This window comes from Artemia franciscana, chromosome 7 (assembly GCF_032884065.1).
Source record: "Artemia franciscana chromosome 7, ASM3288406v1, whole genome shotgun sequence".
NCBI lineage: Eukaryota > Metazoa > Arthropoda > Branchiopoda > Anostraca > Artemiidae > Artemia > Artemia franciscana.
In genome coordinates, this window is record NC_088869.1 from 26,552,345 (window position 1) to 26,575,648 (window position 23,304).

A 23,304-nucleotide genomic window follows, 5' to 3' on the forward strand; every position below is an offset into this window, starting at 1 on the left:
TTCGGTTTTCCCATTTTAGCAATGTAAGTGAAGGAGCATACTTGCCTAATGTTGCGTCTAACTCAGCCTTCACCATAGAAAATAAACCTTAGACAATAGAAAAAATAATTTTCATGACGGTTTCCATTTCAAGCTTGTTTTACACTTGGGAAGCAGTAACACGCGGTAGCTTTCTGAATTCCCATATCAAAACCTGATTTAAATATCTTCACGTTCCTTTTTGCTGTACATGTACTAACGAAAAACAGTGGAACCTTCGAAAAAAGATATAAAGTTAAAGAAAAATACAATATTGACAGCGACGAAGTATCAAAGCAAAGAATGGAGGAAGTAGGGAAAACCAATCGATATAGTCATCGAGAAGAAACAACGAGGAAAAGAAGAAAACATTGAAGCAAGAAAAAAATTTTTCTTTGAAAACTATATTACATGCAATTACTGATTAAAAAGCTACCTGAGCCGTATGATAAATTTGGCCCAATAGACTGTGTAGAGTTTTTGTGGCACTTGGTATTTACCAAGTGACATAAAGCAATCGCAATTTCTGTCGGTCTGTCTGTCCCGGTTTTGCTAGTTTCGGCATTTCCAGATAAGCTAGGACGATGAAATTCGGTAGGCCTATCAGGGAATAGATTAAATTAGAAATGGTTGTTTCCCCGATTCGACCATTTGGGGGGGGGAGTGGGGGGACGGTTAATTAAGAAAAATTAGAAAAAATGAGGTATTTTTAACTTACGAACGGGTGATTGGATCTTAATGAAATTTGATATTTACAAGGATATCATGTTTCAGAGCTTTTGTTTTAAATTCCGGCCGAATCCGGCGACATTAGGGGGAGTTGGAGGGGGAAACCTGAAATCTTGGAAAACGCTTAGAGTGGAGGGATCGGGATGAAACTTGGTGGGAAAAATAAGCACAAGTCCTAGATACTTGATTGACATAACCGGAATGGATCTGCCCTCTTAGGGAGAGTTGGAGGGGTTAATTCGGAAAATTAGAAAAATTAGTTATTTTTAACTTAAGAACGAGTGATTTGATCTTTATGAAATTTGATATTTAGAAGGACCTCGTACCTCAGACCTCTTATTTTAAATCGCGACCGGATCCAGTGTCATTGGGGGGAGCGGGGGGGGGGGGGGAACTGGAAATCTTGGAAAACGCTGGAGAGGTCAGGATGGAACTTCGGAAAAATTAGAAAAATTGAGGTATTTTTAACTTACGAACGGTCGACAGGATCTTAATGAAATATGACATTTAAAAGGAATCCATGTCTCAGAGCTCTTATTTTAAATCCCGACCAAATCTGGTTACATTGGGGGAGTTGGAGGGGGAAACTGGAAATCTCGGAAAACGCTTAGTGGAGAGATAATAAGCAAATGTCGAAGATACGTGATTGACGTAACCGGACTGAATCCGCTCTCTTTGGGGGAGTCAGGGGGCAGGGTCCAGCGCTTTGGCGAGTTCGGTGCTTCTGGATGTGCTAGGACGATAAAAATTGGTAGGCGTGTCAGGGACCTGCATAAATTAAATTTGATAAAGTTGTTTTCCCGATTCGACCATCTGGGAGGCTGATTGGAGAGGAAAAATTAGAAAAAAGAGGCATTTTTAACCTACGAATTTATGATCGCATCTTCAAATAAGAGCTCTTATTTTAAATCCTGACCTGTATTGCGCTTCAGATTTTCCTTTTAAATCAATTAAATAAAAAAAACAAGTTTTTTAAATGAAAGTAAGGAGCGACATTAAAACTTAAAACGAACAGAAATTACTCCGTATATGAAAGGGGCTTTTCCTTCTCAACGCCCCGCTCTTTACGCTAAAGTTTGACTTTTTCTCTTAACTCTACATTTTAAAACAGTAAAAAACTTTAGCGTAAAGAGCGGGGCGTTGAGAAGGAAAAGCCCCTTTCATATACGGAGTAATTTCTGTTCGTTTTAAGTTTTAATGTCGCTCCTTACTTTCATTTAAAAAACTTGTTTTTTTATATTTAATTTCTGAACGTTTTTGAATCAATGCATGTTTTGATTTTGGCTCTCCGCAGAGGAATAATTAAAACGAAATTTGTATATTTATTTTTTTGGCTAAATAGCTTTCTCAAAATTTTGATCGAATGATTTTGAGAAAAAAAGAGCGGGAGAGGAAGCCTTGTTGCCCTCCGATTTTCGGCTAATTAAAAAGGCAACCAGAACTTTTATTTTTTTACGAATCTTTTTATAAGTAAAAGATATACGTAACTTATAAATTAGCTTACGTAAAGAACTTTTGTATTCTCATGTTTTTATTACATATATGAGGGGGTTCGCCCCCTCGTCAGTACCTCGCTCTTTACATTAAAGCTTAAATTTTGTCCCAATTCATTAAGAATGACCCCTGAATCACAAAAGCCGCAGAATAAATAGTCGAAATTACTAAAAATACTTTAGCGTAAAGAGCGAGGTATTAGGAGGAGGTGAGTCCCTCATATGGGTAATAATATCTGTTCGTTTTAAGTTTTAATGCTGCTGCTTACTTCCAGCTGAAAAAAACTTTTTCATATTTATTTTTTCATTGTTTTTTTAAATAATGCTAGTAAATCCTGCGGTAATAATGCTAGTAAAATTTCCTTCATGGAAATTTTCTTCCCCCATGACAAATTCCTCGATGGAAAGTTCCCCCAGCATATCCCCCTCTTCTCAACCCCTGCCTCCAACCAAAAAATCCTCCTGAAAACGCCTGTACACTTCCCAATAACCATTACTATATGTAAGCACTGGTCGAAGTTTTGAACTTGTAACCCCTCCCACGGGGACTGTGGGGGAGTAGGTCGTCCCCAAAGACATAGTTATAAGGTTCTTCGACTACGCTGAATAAAATGGCTATCTCAGAATTTTGATCCATTGACTTTGGTAAAATAATTAGCGTGGGAGAGGGCCTAGGTGCTCTCCAATTTTTTTGTCACTTAAAAAGGGCACTAGAACTTTTCATTTCCGTTAGAATGAGCCCTCTCGCATTATTCTAGGACAACTGGGTCGATACGATCACCCCTGGAAAAAAAAACAAAAAAAAACAAACAAACAAATAAACACGCATCCGTGATCTGCCTTCTGGCAAAAAATATAAAATTCCACATTTTTGTAGATAGGAGCTTGAAACTTCTACAGTAGGGTTCTCTGATACGCTGAATCTGATGGTGTGATTTTCGTTAAGGTTCTATGACTTTTAGGGGGTGTTTCCCCCTATTTTCTAAAATAACGCAAATTTTCTCAGGCTCGTAACTTTTGATGGGTAAGACTAAACTTGATGAAACTTATATATTTAAAATCAGCATTATAATGCGATTCTTTTGATGTAGCTATTGGTACCAAAATTCCATTTTTTAGAGTTTTGGTTACTATTGAGCCGGGTCGCTCCTTACTACAGTTCGTTACCACGAACTGTTTGATATATTGGTTCTTAGAATTTTGCTAGAGCTCATGCCATATGAGCTCTTGGCTCTTCCGACCTCATCACAAGTGCCATATGAGCTCTTAGCTCTTGTTCTAATAAGTATGGTAAAGAAACGAATATTGGCTCTAAAATCAGCAAATTTTCGACCGGAGTTCGAAAGTTTTTGTTTGACAACTATATTATATGTAATTACTGTTTAAAAGACTACCTGAGCAGTATGATAAACTTGGCCTAATAGACTTCGTAAAGTTTTTCATGGAAAAAAATAGGATTGAGTGATTATAGCTCATTGTAGGATATTTTGTTGCAACTAAGCTAAACTTGGTTTAACCTTCTTACTTTTTTACCAACTTAGACTAATTATGTTAATATTACTAAAGACTCTTATAAAGTTTCGATTTACCCGTCTCCTTGGTGGCCTCATTTTAATTCTAAAGGGAACAAGAACAATTAAAAGTAATGTTCTCTAGGAGAAAATGGCCGAGAGGAGAGCCTTTCAGAATATGAGATTGTCATCACTCTCTTAGCAATCTGTTTCTAGCGGTGGTTGAGTTTTATCATTGTTGACTGAAAATTTGTTTGTTGCCAACTGACAAAATATACCACGTGGCTAATTTTTGTGGACACTTTAGTTGGAATCCGTGACCTTGCATCAATATGGCTGCTAGCTTGTTCTTATCAGCTAGTTCGTCTTAGATTATATTCCTAGGAACTGATTTAAATAAAAAGCAGTTTCATGCAAAAAAATATAAAGGCTCTGAGAGAGAGAGAGTGAGAGTGAGAGAGAGAGAGAGAGAGAGAGAGAGAGAGAGAGAGAGAGAGAGAGAGAGAGAGAGAGAGAGAGAGAGAGAGAGAGAGTTTGATGGTGGACGCACAATCTATCGTAGGAAAAACGTGTGCATGCCTTACGCCTCGCAGGAACGTGCGCGTTTTTGCTATACGGATATTAGGATCTGACGGAATTAAAAAAAAAACAAAAAAAACGGTCCCATCACCCTCTCAAAAATGAATTCTTCGAATCAATGATTCAAAAGAGTTCTGTCGTTTTTAATCAATTTTGTACTAAAGAAATTGTATTGGTAAATATGCTTGAGGGAAGTTAATAATTCTTTTTTTTTCAGACTCTTGCTAAGCATGTCATGAACATCCACATGAATGCACTTCAGGCCACTGAAGTTGAAGGAGAGATGTCATTGGAGCTCCTCAAAAAATATATCGCTTTCTGCAGAAGGTTAGACCCATTTCAAAATTACTATCTAATTGCAATCTTAAAACTAAATACGGGTATTCTGTGTAGCTCAATTCTTAGGAACGTAAACATCTGAACTTAAGATTTATCTCTATCTCCTCCCTATTCTTGAAAGGAAGCTCTTTTAACATTTTTGTCTTTTTGTTACTTCCGCTCTTTGGTTAGTTTAATGGACTGTCTGTTTTTGATGTAATATTAGGAGGCTCTCATGCATCACATTCAAGTGCAGAATTGCTTTTTGCGCACAACTATAAAAGCTTCCGAACAAAGCCCCTTTTTAGTGACTCAAAGATCCTCAGTCACTATTTCTTTTGCTTTTAGTTGTTGGCCATTTAAGGCTTCTTTCTAATATGGAAGTCTATATATTTAAGTCGTAAAATTTCTCGGAGTGAAAGAAATCTTTTTGAGCTTAGAAATTTATGGATGGGTCTCTTTTTTATCTTGTATTTTTTTAGCTATTGGCAATCCTAAGCTTTCGATGTTAATAGAAATATGACATACGCATTTTTACACTATTAGTTACAAATTCAAAACTTTGATTTACGACGATGAATTACAGGAGGAAGATATTCGGTTAAGTTTGATGATTGTACAGTGATTCCTTCTATTAATGATTTGAAAAGGTGAATTTTCAAGCTGTAAATTTGTCGATATTAAATGAAAAGAAGAAATAGTTGAACTCACAAAGTATCTTTTAAAAGTATGGGTAGCTGATAAGACTGGGAACTGGTGCAAGTATCGACAAACAAAAACCCATCAATGCCATCTAGCGCTTGGCGACACTTATCTTTTTTCAAGCTTTATAATCGTTTTCCTATCAGGAACTGAGATCTAACAATTGCAACTATCCTAATTTTACCAATTACAGCAATTAAATTGACTATTTATATGGCACTTGGTATTAACCAAGTGACATATAGCAATCGCAAATTCTGTCGGTCCCGGTTTTGCTACTTTAGGCACTTCCAGGTAAGCTGGGACAATGAAATTTGGCAGGCGTATCAGGGACCGGACCAGATTAAATTAAAAATAGTCGTTTTCCCGATTTGACCACTGTGTCTCAGAGCTGTCATTTTAAATCTCGGTCGGATCTGGTGATATTGGGGGGGGGGGGAGTTGGGAGGGGGAAACCTAAAATCTTGGAAAACGCTTAGAGTGGAGGGATCGGGATGTAACTTAGTGGGAAAAATAAGCACAAGTCCTAGATACATGATTGACATAACCGGAACGGATCCGCTCTCTTTGGGGTAGTTAGGGGGGGGGGGGGTTAATTCTGAAAAATTAGAAAAAATGCGGTATTTTTAACTTACGAACGGGTGATCGGATCTCAATGAAATTTGATATTTAGGAGGATATCGTTTCTCACAGCTCTTACTTTAAATCCTGACCCGATCTGGTGACATTGGGGGGAGGAGTTGGGAGGGGGAAACCTAAGACTTGAAAAACACGTAGAGTGGAGGGATCGGGATGAAAATTGGTGGGGAAAATAAGCACAAGTCCGAGATACATGATTGACATAACTGGAACCGATCAGCTCTCTTTGGAGGAGTTGGGGGGGGGGGGGGGTTAATTCTGAAAAATTAGAAAAAATGCGGTATTTTTAACTTACGAACGGGTGATCGGATCTCAATGAAATTTGATATTTAGGAGGATATCGTTTCTCAGAGCTCTTACTTTAAATCCTGACCGGATCTGGTGACATTGGGGGGAGGAGTTGGGAGGGGGAAACCTAAGACTTGAAAAACACGTAGAGTGGAGGGATCGGGATGAAACTTGGTGGGGAAAATAAGCACAAGTCCGAGATACATGATTGACATAACTGGAACGGATCAGCTCTCTTTGGAGGAGTTGGGGGGGGGGGGTAATTCTGAAAAATTAGAAAAATGAGGTATTTTTAACTTACGAACGGGTGATCAGATCTCAATGAAATTTGATATTTAGAAGGATATCGTGTCTCAAAGCTCTTATTTTAAATCCCGACCGGATCTGGTGACATTGGGGGAGTTTGGGGTGGGGGAACCTAAAATCATGGATAACGCTTAGATTGGAGGGATCGGGATGAAACTTGGTGGGAAAAATAAGCAGAAGTCTTAGATCGTGATTTACATAATTGAAACGGATCTGTTCTATTGGGGGGGGGGGGGGGTAATTCTGAAAAATTAGAAAAAATGACTTATTTTTAACTTACGAAATAGTGATCGGATCTTCATGAAACTTCATATTTAGAAGGACCTCGTAACTCAGATCTCTTATTTTAAATCTCAACCGGATCCAGCGTAATTGGGGGGGGGGGAGATGGGGGGACTGGAAATCTTAGAAAATACTTGCGTTGAGATCATAATGAAACTGGATGGGAAGAATAAAAACCTGTCTAAGATACGTGCCTGACCTAACCAGACCGGATCTTCTCTCTTTGGTGGAGTTGGGGGGGGGGGGTAATTTTGAAAATTGAGGTATATTTGTAACTTACGAAAGGGTGACCATATCTTAATGAAATTTGATATTTAGAAGGATCTTGTGCTTAAAAGCTCTAATTTTGAATCCCGACTAGATCCTGTAACATTGGGGGGAGTTGGAGGGGGAAACCGGAATTCTTGGAAAACGGGAAAATTGGGATATTTTTATCTTACGAATAGGTAATCGGATCTTAATGAAATTTGATATTTAGAAGGAATTCATGTCTCAGAGCTATTATTTCAAATCCCGACCAGATCTTTGACATTGGGGGGAGTTCGAGGGGGAAATCTTGGAAAACACTTGGAGTGGAGGAATCGGGATGAAGCTTGGTGGATAGAATAAGCAAATGTCCTTGATACGTTATTGACGTAACCGTACTGGATTCGCTCTCTTTGGGAGAGTTGGGGGCAGGGGCTCAGTGATTTGGCGAGTCAGGTGCTTCTGGACGTGCTAGGACGATGAAGATCGGTTGGCGTGTCAGGGACCTGCACAAATTGACTTGATAAAGTCGTTTTCCCAGATTCGACCATCTGGGGGGCTAAAGGGAGAGAAAAATTAGAAAAAATTAGGTATTTATAACTTGCGAGTGGGTGATCCAATCTTAATGAATTTTGATATTCAGAAGGACATCGTGATTCAGAGCTCTTATTTTAAATCCTGACCGGCATTAAGCCTCTTATTTTCCTTTTAAATCAATATTGATTCATAGAATTTTGTTAGAGCTCGTACCATATGATCTCTTGGCTCTTAACTCTTCTTGCCTCGTCACAAGTGCCATATGAGCTCTTAGCTCTTGTTTGTTATTCCACAGAAAAAAATGACAAGCGTATACGCTCTTTCTTGTACATAATGCTCTATCTTGGACAGTTAATTGTTTTTGAAAATTGTTTATTTTCACCTTTGTTCTATTGCTTTCATAATAATTAACTATTAATCTTACTCCTTCTAATATTGGGTGTTATCTATTTATTCAGCCTTATTAAAAAAAAAATGATAAATAAAATAAAAGTGACGGTTTAGTTGGTGATTTGACATGTCGGATTTCAAAAGAAAAAACAAAAACAACTTCCAGAGCTAATTACTAGTAATGTTATATTATCAAAGCACATGTTAATTTGAAAGAAAATATGTACTTTACTACTTGTACTTGTGGCGGGAATCAGGCGCTTCCACCTCGCCCGGCATCGATGATCTTAGAGACCTTCTTGGACCATGTTGATCGATCTTGTGCCAGCTGCTCTGCAAAGGCGAGCCATTGTGTTGACCATCTGTGACCGAATTTTCTGAAACCCCCGATTGGTTCAAGGTCTGACTTGGCCAGGTTCCACCAGTTCTTCCTCTGTCCTCCTTGGCGTTTCTTCCAGTAGCTAATAGGCTCAACTAGAAGTATTTGGCGAGGCAGGTACTCTGGCGGTTTCCGTAATACATGGCCCAACCATTTCAAACGGCGTTCTTTAATAGTGAGCACAACATCTCTCTGAATATTGCACATTCGACGTATATTCATATTCACGTTGGAGATACGGTCACGTAGCTGTACTCTGAGAATTCTTCGTAGACAAATATGCTCAAACACCTTAAGTGTAGGAGAGCGTTTCTGGTTCTTTGGTTCATGATGAAACCAACTCCGTGGAGTCCTGAATTATCTTCTACTCCGGAATAGACAAAGTGGAACTGATGTAGTGTTTCAGGAGCCGTTATAACTATAGAGCCAGAACCGGAGATTCTGGTCTCGGATATGCAAAGTATGTCTATGTTGTACTTCTCCATCTCATGGACAAGAAAAGCTTGTGTGGCTTCTTGTTTAGCGGATCTTACATTCCAGCATCCAACATTTATTCTGGATTTTGCCTGTTTAATGACTGTAGTAGGTTTTCCTAGATTTATGGCGTTGAAAGGATTTTTCGACTTCGCCGCCATATTCAAAGTTGCGTCGCCTGCCGGGAACGCCGTAGTATGGTTGGCTAGTTTACTTCTCGACACCCGCGCCAATACGGGGGCCGCGTCGCTTGCCGGGGACGTCGTAGTTGTTACAACTTTTCTTCTACGTCTCAGATCCATAAATGTTTCTTGGGAATAGAGTTGACCGCAAGGTCCCCAGTCTTGCGGGTCACCCGGAGCGCGTTGGCCACCAAATCGCTCGGCGTGGAGCTCAGTGGTGTTTACACCCTTCCACCGCTTTGAGGTGCGCTGCCGGATTTCCTCTGCTGCCCAGGGGCGGAAGATCGAGCCTCATTGCCTGTAACTACCATCACCGCCATGGAGATATACAGGCTTAGCTTGACCTTTGACTCCCACCTAGAATCAGCAGGGGCGTGTTCTAGGTGTTCATATTTTGCTTCAGAACCTGATTAATCCTAAAAAAGAATTACGTTAAAACTTGATAAATTTTAGAAAAATTTTTAAAACTTGAAAATGTTTAGGGGAAAAATGCTTTGTTATTTGACTTCCCTAGTGGTGCTGTTAGTATAAATGCCTCTTCTTCCATAGGAGGGATTCCTCGACTATGTTGGTGCCTCCCCTCCCCGGAAATATGTTATGACGCATGACATCCTGTTTCATTATGAAAATACATTATTTTAATTGTTTCTCCTCCTCTTTCACCCATCTTGAGAAGTCTGCTCCCTAAGCCTATGACCTGTATATAACTATGATTTCTGGAGTATTTGAAAAGTTGGCAGCATCCAATTGTTTGCTCTTGTCTATATTATTCTCGGTTCCCGTAAAAATCGCCATCCTTTCCATATCTTGTCAATGAGCCTTTTCCCCTAATAATTACCCATTTCTTCTTTAAATTAGAAAAAGAAAATCAGTGTTCCATTTTCAAGGTTTTTTTATGCTTGTCCGAGGGTTAATATGAGTATCATCCATTGTCAGCGTTGTTGCTCTGAATTTGAAAGTAGCTCTCTTTTGAGAGAATAACGAATTTTCTTCTGATGTAACTAATCATACAAGTTGTAGTTTTGTCGTATTTTTGTTTATGAATTAACTCCTTTTGCAAATATTTTATTTTTTTTCGTCGTAATTATAAAAGTTTTTTTTTGCTATTACAAGATGGTAATAGTCCATCAATTCAAAAAAGAATTGGAGGTGCTCCGTACAGGAACTGTAATTCGTTTAATCTAGAAGTGTTCAACCCTTTTAGTGGCTCGGTATCTCTATTTTTAACGCAATAGTAAAAATCGAGTGAGTTGAAGGGGATAGACTAGTGAGGAAGGGAATATTAATGAAAAATTTGCTTAGCCTCTATTTTAAAGGATAAAATAGACAACATAGAGAAGAACCATAAACTAAGCAATAGCAGAACTTTTTTACTCTTAATGTTTCTTGGTTTGACATTATCTCTTGTATGCGAGATTTTATTCTTTAAAAACGTTTCTGTTGTGGGTCTCCCCTATAATTAAATTGATTCCTTGTTTGCCTGGCTTTCCTCTTTCAAGTTCTCTTAATCCTTTTAAGGCAGTGAGAACTGAAAATCGTTCAGAGTATATATGACTAAGCTTTAGTAAACGTTATAGATGTACTAATTGGCGGCATTAAACTTTGAATCTAAATTCACTTTGTTTTATAAAAATAACTGTGGCGTGTGGCAGTACTGCCACACGCATTCATTATAAATGATTCATTCATTTATAAATGAATGAAGTCTCAAATGCACATTCAAATGAGATAACGAATAATTTCTAATACTACTAAACTGATAGATCCTCTGGGGTTTTTTGCTTGATTAGGGTCTTTTGGGCCAAAATTGTTGTTTTGGGGTCCAAAATGTCATAAAAACCTTTTTGCGTTTTTAAAATAAAAATAAAGAATTCACAAAATTGCCAATCCTCTTTAGATTTTGAAACTGGCATTTTGACCCCTCCCCATCTCTCTCCGTGCATTTTAATTAATTGAACCCCTTGATAGTACATAGAAATGGGGAAAAAGATACGGTCACAAGCATTCTGGGTGCCTATTGCATTTTTTAGTAAAGCTAGATTCCGTTCGCAAGGTTCACATATGAGCGGACTCAAATATGAAGTCTATTAGTTTGGTAGTTCGTAGGATTTTGAATTAGAAGCAATAACTAGATCTACGTTGCATGGGCAACGTGAGGTGTTGCGGCAACCTTTGTTCGGCTTCGCCGAGCAAAGTGTTGCGAGAACAACACTTTGGTTTTGTTTCGTCGCTTCGATTAAACGCTGAAGTTGTTAATCTGTAAGGACCTTAAAATAAATATGAGGTACGCCAACTCGCAAAAGTTGTAAACCCATCATTGCAACTAGCAAAAGTTGCAAACCCCCTCATCGCTGAATATGATTGTAGCCTAACAACCGATTATCACTTAAAAGTTCCCTACATGTCTTACAACTGGAACCAAATTGGTCTTACCATCAAATACACCGGAAACAAATAATAGGTAAGCCAGCTAGCAAAAGTTGCGAACCCCTCATTGCCGAAGATGATTATGAGCTAACAGCCGACTGTTGCTTAAAACTCCCCTATATGTCTCACAATTGGTATCGGCCTATTTTTGGTTTCAGTGTGTATCTTACTACTGAAGTTATCAACCCCTTTAAATTTCAAGGTGATTTATCTCATGAAGGAATTTTTCTACCAAAAAATGAATGAAATAAGCTTTGATCAGCTCATTAAGAGCTATCGACTGCCGTCGAAAAAAAATATATCTGCCTTAGATGAAAAAGTTGACTTTTTTGCCGTAGGCCAAGTTTCTAACGTTTTCACTTGGAAAAGAGCAAAGGAAAAACTCTAATTTCTTTAGCAATGAGAGAACTTTTGAAGTTTAAGGGGCACATCTGATACCATTTCTCTACCGCAATCCCAAGTGCAAAAAACCGATTGATAAACTCAGCTGAAATCACGAACAGAGATGGGTAGAAACAATAGATTAGATCCTAAACCCCAAACACAAAGATTTAATTTAAAGTTCAACTTTTGCAGAAGAATGTTTTAAGAAAAATAGCTCTTATAATGTATTTACTTTTCAAAATGAAGCATAACCCTCCAAAATGTGCTATCGTCTCCCTCAGTACACATACTGCAAGCTTCATCTTATATTTATCCATACATGAACCGTTGAAATGGTATACTATGCACTGTTACGGTCTGAGAATAGGTGTCTATACAAATATCCTTTCAGAAGTTTTCAGAATTTTAGCTAGAATCCTTTCTAGTATTTTGGCCATGTTTGGGCCAAAATGCTAAAATGTTGCACTTCCCTGACGCATAATCTCTTTTTTTGCTTAAAAATTCACTAAATCTCCAAATATTCATTCTAACGAACATATTTATGGTCAAATGATCACATCGTCAGGTCGTCAGGATTGTCACATGCATGACCGTACGTCTCTGGAAGAAAAAAAAATAGAAATCTCACATTTTTTTAAATAATCGCTTTAGAGTTCTCAGTCACATTGAATTTCATTTGATAATTCCCGTTATGGACACACTCCTTACTGGGGGGGGGGGGGTAAATACCATTTAAAGAGCAACTTTAAAATTCATAGATTTAAACATTTACAATTATTTAAATTATAAGTTTTGTTATTGCATATATTTTAAATAAAATGTTCTTTTTATTTAATTTCGGTTTATATTGAAGGGTCGCTCTTCACTTACACTTTGTTACTGCGATCTGTTTGACCCAAAATTATCTTCAATGTAAGGGAGACTACTACTCCCTCCTTTAACCCTGTTTTTACATTCAAATTTAATATTCATACAGTAACAGTTCGAGAATAATAATCATCCCTGATTAAAATAAATGCTGTTAAATAATAATTTCCAACATGATACCATCAAGGGTGCTGGGGTGTAATGCCTGTAGGAAGAAACAAGACAGAAGGAAGAAGCCACTATTGACAAAATATGAAAGAAGAAAGAAGGGGGGCAATGCATATACATAAGATAATAGAAAATATTACCATTTAAACTTCCATAAAAATAGAGCTTCTGATAGCACTTGCCCCCACTCTCCTTTGTATAACCTTCCAGCGGTACTCATGACCCACCCCACCTTTTGTACCGGCAAGCATATGGATGTAATCTTTTATATTCCACACAAAAAATGTTATATAATCCGTGGAAGGCTATTAACTCGCAGCATCCATATCACCGGCCTAGTCCAAAAATATTCCCAAGTAATTAAGGCGAAAAAATGATTTTTAACCACTCCTTCCTCCTCCCACGACCTCTTTTCATGGTTATTTTGATTTCCACTAAGAGTGAGAAAACGTGGGCATAAAAATACAGTTTTCGAGGCTTCGGGCACACCATCTATACGAAGATCTTCCGGTTTGCCATATGACAAAATTTCATATTTTTATGGCACTTGGGATTAACCAAGTGACATATAGCGATTGCAAATTCTGTCGGTCTGTCCGTCTCTCTGTCCCGGTTTTGCTAGTTTAGGCACTTCCAGATAAGCTAGGATGATGAAATTTGGCAGGCGTATCAAGGAACAGAATAGACCAGACGTTTCCCTGATTCGACCATCTGGGGGGGGGGGAATGGGGGACGGTTAATTCAGAAAAATTCGAAAAAATGAGGTATTTTTGACTTACGAATGGGTGATCAGATCTTAACGGAATTTGATATTTAGAAGGATATCGTGTCTCAGAGCTGTTATTTTAAATCTCGACCGGAACCGGTGACATTGGGGGGAGATGGAGGGGGAAACCTAAAATCTTAGAAAACGCTTGGAGTGGAGGGATCGGGAAGAAACTTGGTGGGAAAAACAAGAACAAGTCCTAGATACGTGATTGATATAACCGGAACGGATGCGCTCTCTTTGGGGGAGTTCGGGGGGGGGGGTTAATTTAGAAAATTAGAAAAAATGAGATATTTTTGACTTCCGAAGGAGTGATCGGATCTTAATGAAATTTCATATTTAGAAGAACCTTGTAACTCAGATCTCTTGTTTTAAATCCCGACCGGATCCAGTGTCATTGGGTGGAGTTGGAGTGGGGGGAACCGGAAATCTTGGAAAAGGTTAAAGTGGAGAGATCAGGATGAAACTTGGTGGGAAGAAAAACACAAGTCCAAGATACGTGACTGACATAACCGGAACGGATCCGCTCTCTTTGGGGAGTTGGGGGGGAGGGTTAACTAGGAAGAATTAGAAAAAATGAGGTATTTTTAACTTACGAAGGACTAATTGGATCTTAATGAAATTCCATATTTAGAAGAACCTCGTAACTCATATCTCTCATTTGAAATCCCGACCGAATCCTGTGTCCATGGGGGATTTGGGGCGGGGGAACTGGAAATCTTGGAAAGGGCTTAGAGTGGAGAGATCAGGATGAAATTGAGGTATCTTTATCTTACGAATGGGTAATCGGATCTTAATTAAACTTGATATATAGGAATATTTTGTGTCTCAGACGCTCCATTTTCAATTCGAATTGGATCCGAGGACATAGGGGGCTGGAGGGGGGAAACAGAAATCTTGGAAGCCGGAAATCTTGGAAAACGCTTAGAGTGGAGAGATCGGGATGAAACTTGATTGGAAGAATAAGCACAAGTTCTAGATAGGTGATTGGCATAATTGGAACAGATCCAATCTCTTTGGAGGAGTTGGGGGGGGGTTAATTTAGAAAAACTAGAAAATTGAGGTATTTTTAACTTAAGAACGGGTTACCGGATCTTAATGAAATTTGATATTTAGAAGGAACTCATGTCTCAGAGTTCTTACTTTAATCCCAACCAGATCTGGTGACATTGGGGATATTGAAGGGGGAAACAGGAAATCTTGGAACACGCTTAGAGTGGAGAGATCGGGATGAAACGTAGCGGGTAGAATAAGCAAATGTCGTAGATACGTGATTGATGTAACCGGACTGGATCTGCTTTCTTTGGGGGAGTTAGGGGGGTCCAGTACTTTGGCGAGTTTTGTCCTTCCGGACGTGCTAGGACGGGACGTGCTAACTTAAGAACGGCTGACCGGATCTTAATGAAATTTGATATTTAGAAGGAACTCATGTCTCAGAGCTCTTACTTTAATCCCGACCAGATCTGGTGACTTTGGGGGGAGTTGGAAGGGGAGTGCTTTAGCGAGTTTGGTGCTTCTGGACGTGCTAGGACGATGAAAATTGGTAGGCGTGTAAGAGACCTGCACAAACTGATTTGATAAAGACGTTTTCCCCGATTCGACCATCGGGGGAGGGGGCTGAAGGGAGAGGAAAAATTAGAAAAAATTAGGTATTTTTTACTTACGAATGGGTGATTGGATTTTAATGAACTTTGATATTTAGAAGGACCTCGTGTCTCAGAGCTCTTATTTTAAGTCCCGGCCGGTGCTTATTTTAAGCACCCCCTCATATACGTAATAATTTCTGTTCGTTTTAAGTTTCAATGTTGCTCCTTACTTTCATTTGAAAAAACTTGTTGTTCTTTTTATTTAATACGTATATGAAATCAGTGTAAATAATAAATTTTAGTTGTTGCATATATCTTAAACAAAATTCTGTTTTTTTAGGTTCGGTTTTATATCGAAAGGTCTCTCTTCACTTACACTTTGCTGCTGCGAACTTTTTGTCCTAAAACTCTAAGGGCGGCTACTACTCTCTCCTTCAGCCCCATTCTTTACATTCAAGTTTAATATTCTTACAGCAACAGTCTGGGAATGACTATCATCCCTGAAAAGGTATCACCCCACAAATTACTTACTCGGATAAGGGGTATAAAATATCAAATTGAAATATAGGGTCACCATTTACACTGTTTTGAAATAGACGCTTATATATATAAGCATATCCCACATGGACACTATCAAAGGCGCTCAGGGTAGGGGGGCAATGCTAAGAAAAAAAAAGAAATAAAAATGTATAGAAACAGAAACGACTTTGATAAAGACAGAGCTTCTGATAGCACATGCCCCCACCCGCTTCCTTATAAACTTTCCGGTGGTATTCATGACACCCCCTACCTTCACACCAATTGTGCCGGCAAGCATACGGATGCAATCTTTTGTATTACACATAATATCTTTATGTAATGTGAGTAAACTTATTACCCAGAAGCACTCGTATCACACCGACTTAGTCCAAAAAATTTCCCAGGAATGAAGGTGAGAAACTCATATATAACCAACCCCATCCACAACCTCTTCCTATGTTCGTTTGAAAAGCCATTAAGAGTTAGGAAACTTGGACATAAAATTGAGGCTTCAGGCCCCCCCCCCTATCTACATGAAGACCCACCGGCCCTCCTCCATGCTAACTGATGCGCAATTATGCATCATCGTACATAATTTATCATGCTTCGACTGAATCAAATTATTCAAATGAAGCTATAAAATAAATTTCTATATTATCTATTTATTTATTATTAACACGCCCATCTTTAGGAACAAATGTGTCACCGCATGATATTACTATCTCTGAAAGTGGGATACGCAATAGGTAAATTTTCGACTATTTTAAATTGATTTGCTATCTCAAAATTTTCAATCGATAGCTTTTTGGCCCTCTTTGGCACAAAAACTTTTTTAGTTTTAGTTTCTAATTTGTCTTTTTTTTCTACACTGAAGACGCCTTGTTGTATACGGGCGAAATATTCGTTTGATTTTTTTCTCTTCGTTTTCATTTACTGAATACGAAATTTTCGTTTCATTTTTATTTTCTCTTCGTTTTCAGTTACTGGCCATAAATTCGTTTGTCGTATTTATATTCATATCTGTGTTTTTATGTGTATACAGTTTTTTTTATTTTTTTTTTTATTTTGTTTTTTATTATCATAGCTGGCCAGTTTGGCTTTAGATCTTTTATTTTGACGTGTTTTTTCACAGTTGAAAAAAAAAATTGGAAGAATAGGAAGAAAAGTGTACGAACTAAGATTTAAATATTGGAAGCTACAGTGATGACAGGGGTCAAATATTGTTCTGAAGCATGGGTACTCCGAGAGACGGCGGAAGACATGCTATATGTTTTCCATAGAAATTACATACGGATTATTTTGGGCATCCGGCTGACTGACTGTATTTCAAACAGTTGGCTCTAAGAAAAGTGTGGTTCAATCCCGCTTTCTAGTGCTATTAAATAAAAAAAACAAGTTTTTTTTTTAACTGCAAGTAAAGAGCGACATTAAAACTTAAAACCAACAAAAATTATTCTGTATATGAAACGGGTTTTCCCCTCCTCAACATCCCGCTCTTTACGCTAAAGTTTGACTCTTTCCCACAACTCTACTTTAAACAATAAAAAACTTTAGTGTAAAGAGCGGGGCGTTGAGGAGGGGACAACCCCTGTCAAATACGGAATAATTTCTGTTCGTCTTAAGTTTTAATGTCACTCCTTACTTGCTGTTAAGAAAACTTGTTATTTTTTATTTAATATCAAAATATGCATTAATGTTTTTGAATTAATGTATTTTCTTTATTTTGGCTCACGGCACATGAATAATTAAAACGAAATTTGCACATTAATTTTTTTGGATAAATGGATTTCTCATAGTTTTGATTGGACGATTTTGAAAAAAAGGGTGGGGGAGAAGGCCCTCCAATTTTTGGTTACTTAGAAAGGCAACTAGAACTTTTTATTTTTTTACGAACGTTTTTATTAGTAATAAGTATAGGTAACTAACTTAACGAATTTCTATATTTGTATATTTTTATTACGTGTATGAGGGTGTTCGCCACCTCGTCAATACCTCGCTCTTTACACTAAAGCTTAAATTTTTTCCCAATTCTTTAAGAATGGCCCCTGAATCACAAAGGCCGTAGAATAAATAGTTGAAATTACTAAAAATACTTTAGCGTAAAGAGCAAGGTATTGAGGAGGAAACGAACGCCCTTATATACGTAACGAATTAGTTTGTAACTTGCAGCCCCTCCCCCGTTGACTGTGTGGTATTAAGTTGTCACCAAAGACATAGTTATTAGGTCTTTCGACTATGCTGAACAAAATGGCTATCTAAAAATTTTGATCCGGTGACTTTGGGAAAAGATTTAGCGTGGGAGGGGAACTTGGTGCCCTCCAATTTTTCGGCAACTTAAAAAGGGCGCTAGAATTTTTATTTCCGTGATAATGAGCCCTCTCGTGGCATTTTAGGACCACTGGGTCGATACTATCACCCCTGGGAAAAAAAGCAAAAACAAACAAACACGCATTCGTGATCTTTCTTCGGGGAAAAAATACAAATTTCCGCATTTTTGTAGATAAGAGCTTGAAACTTCTACAGCAGGGCTCTCTGATACGCTGAATCTGATAGTGTGATTTTCGTTAAGATTCTATGACTTTTAGGGGGTGTTTCCCCCTATTTTCTAAAATAAGGCAAATTTTTCAGGCTCGTAATCTTTGATGGGTAAGACTAAACTTGATGAAACTTGTATATTTAAAATTAGCATAAAAATACGATTTCTTTTGATGTAACTATCGGTATCGAAATTCTGTTTTTTAGAGTTTTGGTTACTATTGTGCCGGGTTGCTCGTTTCCACGTTGCTCGTCGAACAGTTCGTTACCACGAACTGTTTGATAATGAGAGAAAGGTTGATATGACTAGGGCACCTTCTGCAGACGAAGGATGACAGATTACCAAAGATTTTCATTTCTGGCCCACCGTCTAGGGATAAACGGAAAACAGGTCGTCCATGGTTGGGGTGGAAGTATGTAAATAAAATTAAGGTAAATGGGAGCGTCCTGTTAGGTGTGAAGAGGGAGGCTTTGAAAAGATTAAGATGGAGGAAGAGCGTGCGTAGCTGTGTTGGCCTCAGGCGGCATGGTGCTGCCATGAGTTGCTAGTAGTATATATATATATATATATATATATATATATATATATATATATATATATATATATATATATATATATATATATATATATATATATATCTATTTGCTTATTTTCCCATTTCACTTCTAGAGCTTTTTCTTTGAAGGCCGTGATTAAGTGAACTTGAAAACATCGAGCTTCAAAATTGAAGTTAGGTTAGCCTTCTGTCTTTTAATTCTCTAGAGACCGTTGGTTGTCAAAACTTCAAATAGCACCAATTATCAAGTCTTGTGAAAGGTTTTGATAGACAGCTTCCTTTGGTGAGATGCTTCAGCCGAGAAATAGTAATATATTTGGCTGCGTCTTGCAAAGCTTGGTTACCGACGGGAGAAGAGTTAATGAGCAAAAGAGCACTATCATTCTCAAGTACAAAATGCCCATGTATATGCAACTGTGACGGGATGCATAGAGTGCATTTTAAAATTTATTGTTTTTCCACTTTTTTTCCTAGGGATAGGTTATTTAAAATACCTCAGTTGATTAATTCGAAACTAAACACCGAACTTAGTTGAAAGCTTTCTTCGAGGATTCTTAGAAAACCAAAGGTTTCTTACAAATTAAATTAAAAAAAAAAATTGACTGAAAGTAAGGAGTGACATTAAAACTTAAAACAAACAGAAATTACTTCTTTTATGAAAGGGACTGCTTCCTCGTGAACGCCCCGCTCTTTACGCTTAAGTTTTTACTGTTTTAAAAAATAGAGTTAAGACAAAGAGTCAGACTTTAGCGTGAAGAGCGGGGCGTTGATGAGGAAGCAGCCCCTTTCATATGTGAAGTAATTTCAGTTCGTTTCATGTTTTAATGTCACTCCTTACTTTAAGTTAAAAAACACTTGTTTTTATTTAATTTAATTTCTGAACGTTTTTTAATCAATGCATGTTTTGATTTATGCTCTCCGCAGATGAATAATTAAAACAAAATTTGCATTTTTTTTTTTTTTTTTTTTTTTTTTTTTGGCTAAATGGCTTTCTCATAGTTTTGATCGAATGATTTTGAGAAAAAAGGAGCGGGGAAGGAGGTCTAGTTACCCTCCGATTATTTGGTTACCTAAAAAGGCAACTAGAACTTTTAATTTTTTACGAATTTTTTTATTAGTAAAATTATTAGTAAAAATAAATTTTATTAGTTAAAGATATACGTAACTTACAAATTAGCTTACGTAAGGAACTTCTGTATTCTGATATTTTTATTACATATATGAGGGGGTTCACCCCCTCGTCAGTACCTCGCTCTTCACGCTAAAGCTTAAATTTTGTCCCGATTTCTCAAGAATGACCCCTGAATCACAAAAGCCGTAGAATAAATAGTTGAAATTTCTAAAAATACTTTAGCGTAAAGAGTGAGGTATTAGGAGGAGGTGAGTCCCTCATATGCGTAATAATTTCTGTTCCTTTTAAGTTTTAATGCTGCTCCTTACTTTCAGTTGAAAAAAAAACTTTGTCATATATATTTTTTCAATGTTTTTTTAAATAATGCTAGAAAATCCTGCGCTCCCTTCATGGAAATTTTCTTCCCCCATGACAAATTCCTCCATGAAAAACTCCCCCAGCATATCCCTCTCTTCTCAACCACTGCCCCCAACCAAATGAAAACACCCCTGAAAACGTCTGTACACTTCCCAATAATCATTACTATATGTAAGCACTGGTCAGTGTTTGTAACTTGTAGCCCCTCCCACGTGGACTGTGGGGGAGTAAGTCGTCCCAAAAGACATAGTTATAAGGATTTTCGACTACGCTGAATAAAATGGCTATCTCAGAATTTTGATCCGGTTACTTTGGGAAAATAATTAGCGTGGGACGGGGGCCTAGGTGCCCTCCGATTTTTTTGGTCACTTAAAAAGGGCACTAGAAATTTTCATTTCCGTTAGAATGAGCCCTTTTGCAACATTCTAGGACCACTGGGTCGATTCTATCACCCTGAAAAAAAAAACAAATAAAGGCGCATCTGTGATCTGCCTTCTGACAAAAAATACAAAATTCCACATTTTGGTAGATAGGAGCTTGAAACTTGTACATTAGGGTTCTATGACTTTTAGGGGTTGTTTCCCCCTATTTTCTAAAATAAAGCAAATTTTCTCAGGCTCGTAACTTTTGATGGGTAAGACTAAACTTGATGAAGCGTATATATTTAAAATCAGCATTAAAATGCAATTCTTTTGATGTAGCTATTGGTATCAAAATTCCATATTTTAGAGTTTTGGTTACTATTGAGCCGGGTCGCTCTTTACTACAGTTCGTTACCACGAACTGTTTGATAAAGTTGGAGGACAAGCAATATAAACAAAGGTATTTTATTTCAAATGACAATACAATTAAGTATGTAAATACAAAGAAGGATAGAATGTAAGGAAAATGAATTTTCCTGTTACCGGTACTAGACGATTAATCTTATAAGTACGGCTCTCGTATTGGAAGCCCCCGTGGAACTCTGGGATCAAAGTATCTATGAAGAATCCTTTTAGCTTGGGAAAAATCTTATCGGTCCAAAAGCCTGGATGGCGGTCTATCTTTTCAATGTAGAAGTCTTTCTGGGTAAAAATCATGAAAAAGCAAGTATCTAGCTGAGCACATTCAAGCTGACATTGTACTTGGTAAAAGTAGTCGTGGCCTCGTTTGAGGTTGACCAGTCCATTCTTTCCAACTTCCATGCAACAGTCCGCCTTAGCCTCTTTTCGATTCTTTATCCACTCGCCTATCCCCAAATTTTTCGCAGTTTTGCAGTTGCGTACCTCGCTTTGATTTGATTTTCCCCATGGTTTCAGCTTTGTGTGCACAACTTTACGGAAGGCTCCTGACTATTTCTCATTTCTAGGTTTTTTCATTGCATTGAAATAATTTATGAAAATTTCACACTCTATTAACAAGCAGCTGATTATACCAGCTTGTCATTTTGGTCTCTAGGGGGTATTATCGGCGATCTGAAACGATTCTTTCTGGCAACCGACTTGTAAAATTTTCAGGTAGCTGAAAATTTTCTATGGGACTGTTAGAAAACAGGAAAATACATCGAAAAATGGTTCCAATCATCTTACAGGCTATTGTCTTCTGCTCATGATAGTACCGATTTTGTTCCGGTACTATCATAAAAACAATATCCTTCATAGAGTACACTTGTGAAAACGACCTAGATATTTTCTAAGATTTCTAAGCAATTAGAGGAAATAGAGCAAAATCCTTTCAAACATTTTGTAGCATCTTCAAGAAGCTATGGCCTGATATTAAAAGCGGCATCTTCCGCCAATGAATACTTGAGTTCTTTTTAAATATAAACTTTCAATTTAACAAGGGATTTTCGAGTTCCATCAGTTCACTTAATCACGGCCTGAATGTACCATATCAGGAAATAGAAAGGAATAACTTGATTTTTAAGCTTTTTTGTAGCTTTAATTAAGTTTCACTCTGTTTGAAAGTAATTTTATTACCTTTTAGATGTGACTTTCAATTTCATTTCTTTGACAGAGCAATTCCCAAAAGACGTATAGAAAAAAAATGCAAAAAAAAAAATTGTACAATCTAAATGACTTCAGATGTAGTTTTTAATCTTCGACTAAATTTCATTTTGTTTCCTGTTCATTTCATTTGATACGGTGCAATATCACATCGATTGACTTTTGAATTGAGGAAAATAAAAGTTGGAGGTTAGATCTTTTTTCTCAATCAAAATGGCAATCACACATCTATCTATCAGTTCATTAATATCACAGTCAAAATGAGAAATATTTGTTCTTAATTATGAGATGAGATATACATTTATTAAGGAAAGAAAACAAACACTATTCGCCATTCGCCTGCCAAGAAAGGCCATAAGCTTGTAAGGGCAAACGAGGTTTTAATTGTAAAACAAATGTAGAACGAATAATACTTTACGCTCTATGTATTGACTGTTCAATTTGCATGGACTGTACTTGTGTTTGGGGAAGAATGCACAACTGAATGGGAATATCACCTCAGAAAATGGGAAGCTCTGTATTTGGCTTTCCAGATAGTTTGTGGTAGCGAACTGTAAGCAAGAAGCGACTCGTGCTAATTGTGTCCAAAACTCCAAGAAGGAGTTTTAAGTTATCATGAACATCAAAAGAATGGACGTTTTATGGTGATTCTAAATATGCAAAATTCATTAAATTCGAAGTCGCCGACCGAAAGTTACGAGCCTGAGAAAATATGTCTAATTTAAAAAAAGAGGGCGAAAACCTCTGAAAGGGTTAGTTGTCTTCATGAAAATTAAACCGTCAGATTCAGCATATCAGAGAACCTGTTGAAGTGGTCTTTGAACCTTGTCTACAAAATTCGGAATTTCGCACTATTTCTGAGCAGATTGTTCACACGCATGGGTTATTTTATTTTTGTTCAGGGGTAATCTTATTAAAACAATGGTCTAGAAAATCGGGAGAAGACTT

General features: G+C 37.5%; 1 protein-coding gene across 1 annotated transcript in view; it reads left to right on the plus strand.

Moving 5' to 3' along the window:
- LOC136029080 (DNA replication licensing factor mcm5-A-like) overlaps nt 1–23,304 on the plus strand; it is a 101,731-nt gene that overhangs the window by 13,183 nt on the left and 65,244 nt on the right. The window contains exon 3 of the mRNA XM_065707130.1: nt 4,548–4,657. Coding sequence (XP_065563202.1) covers nt 4,548–4,657 — 110 coding nt within the window. The remainder of the gene's footprint in view (nt 1–4,547; nt 4,658–23,304) is intronic.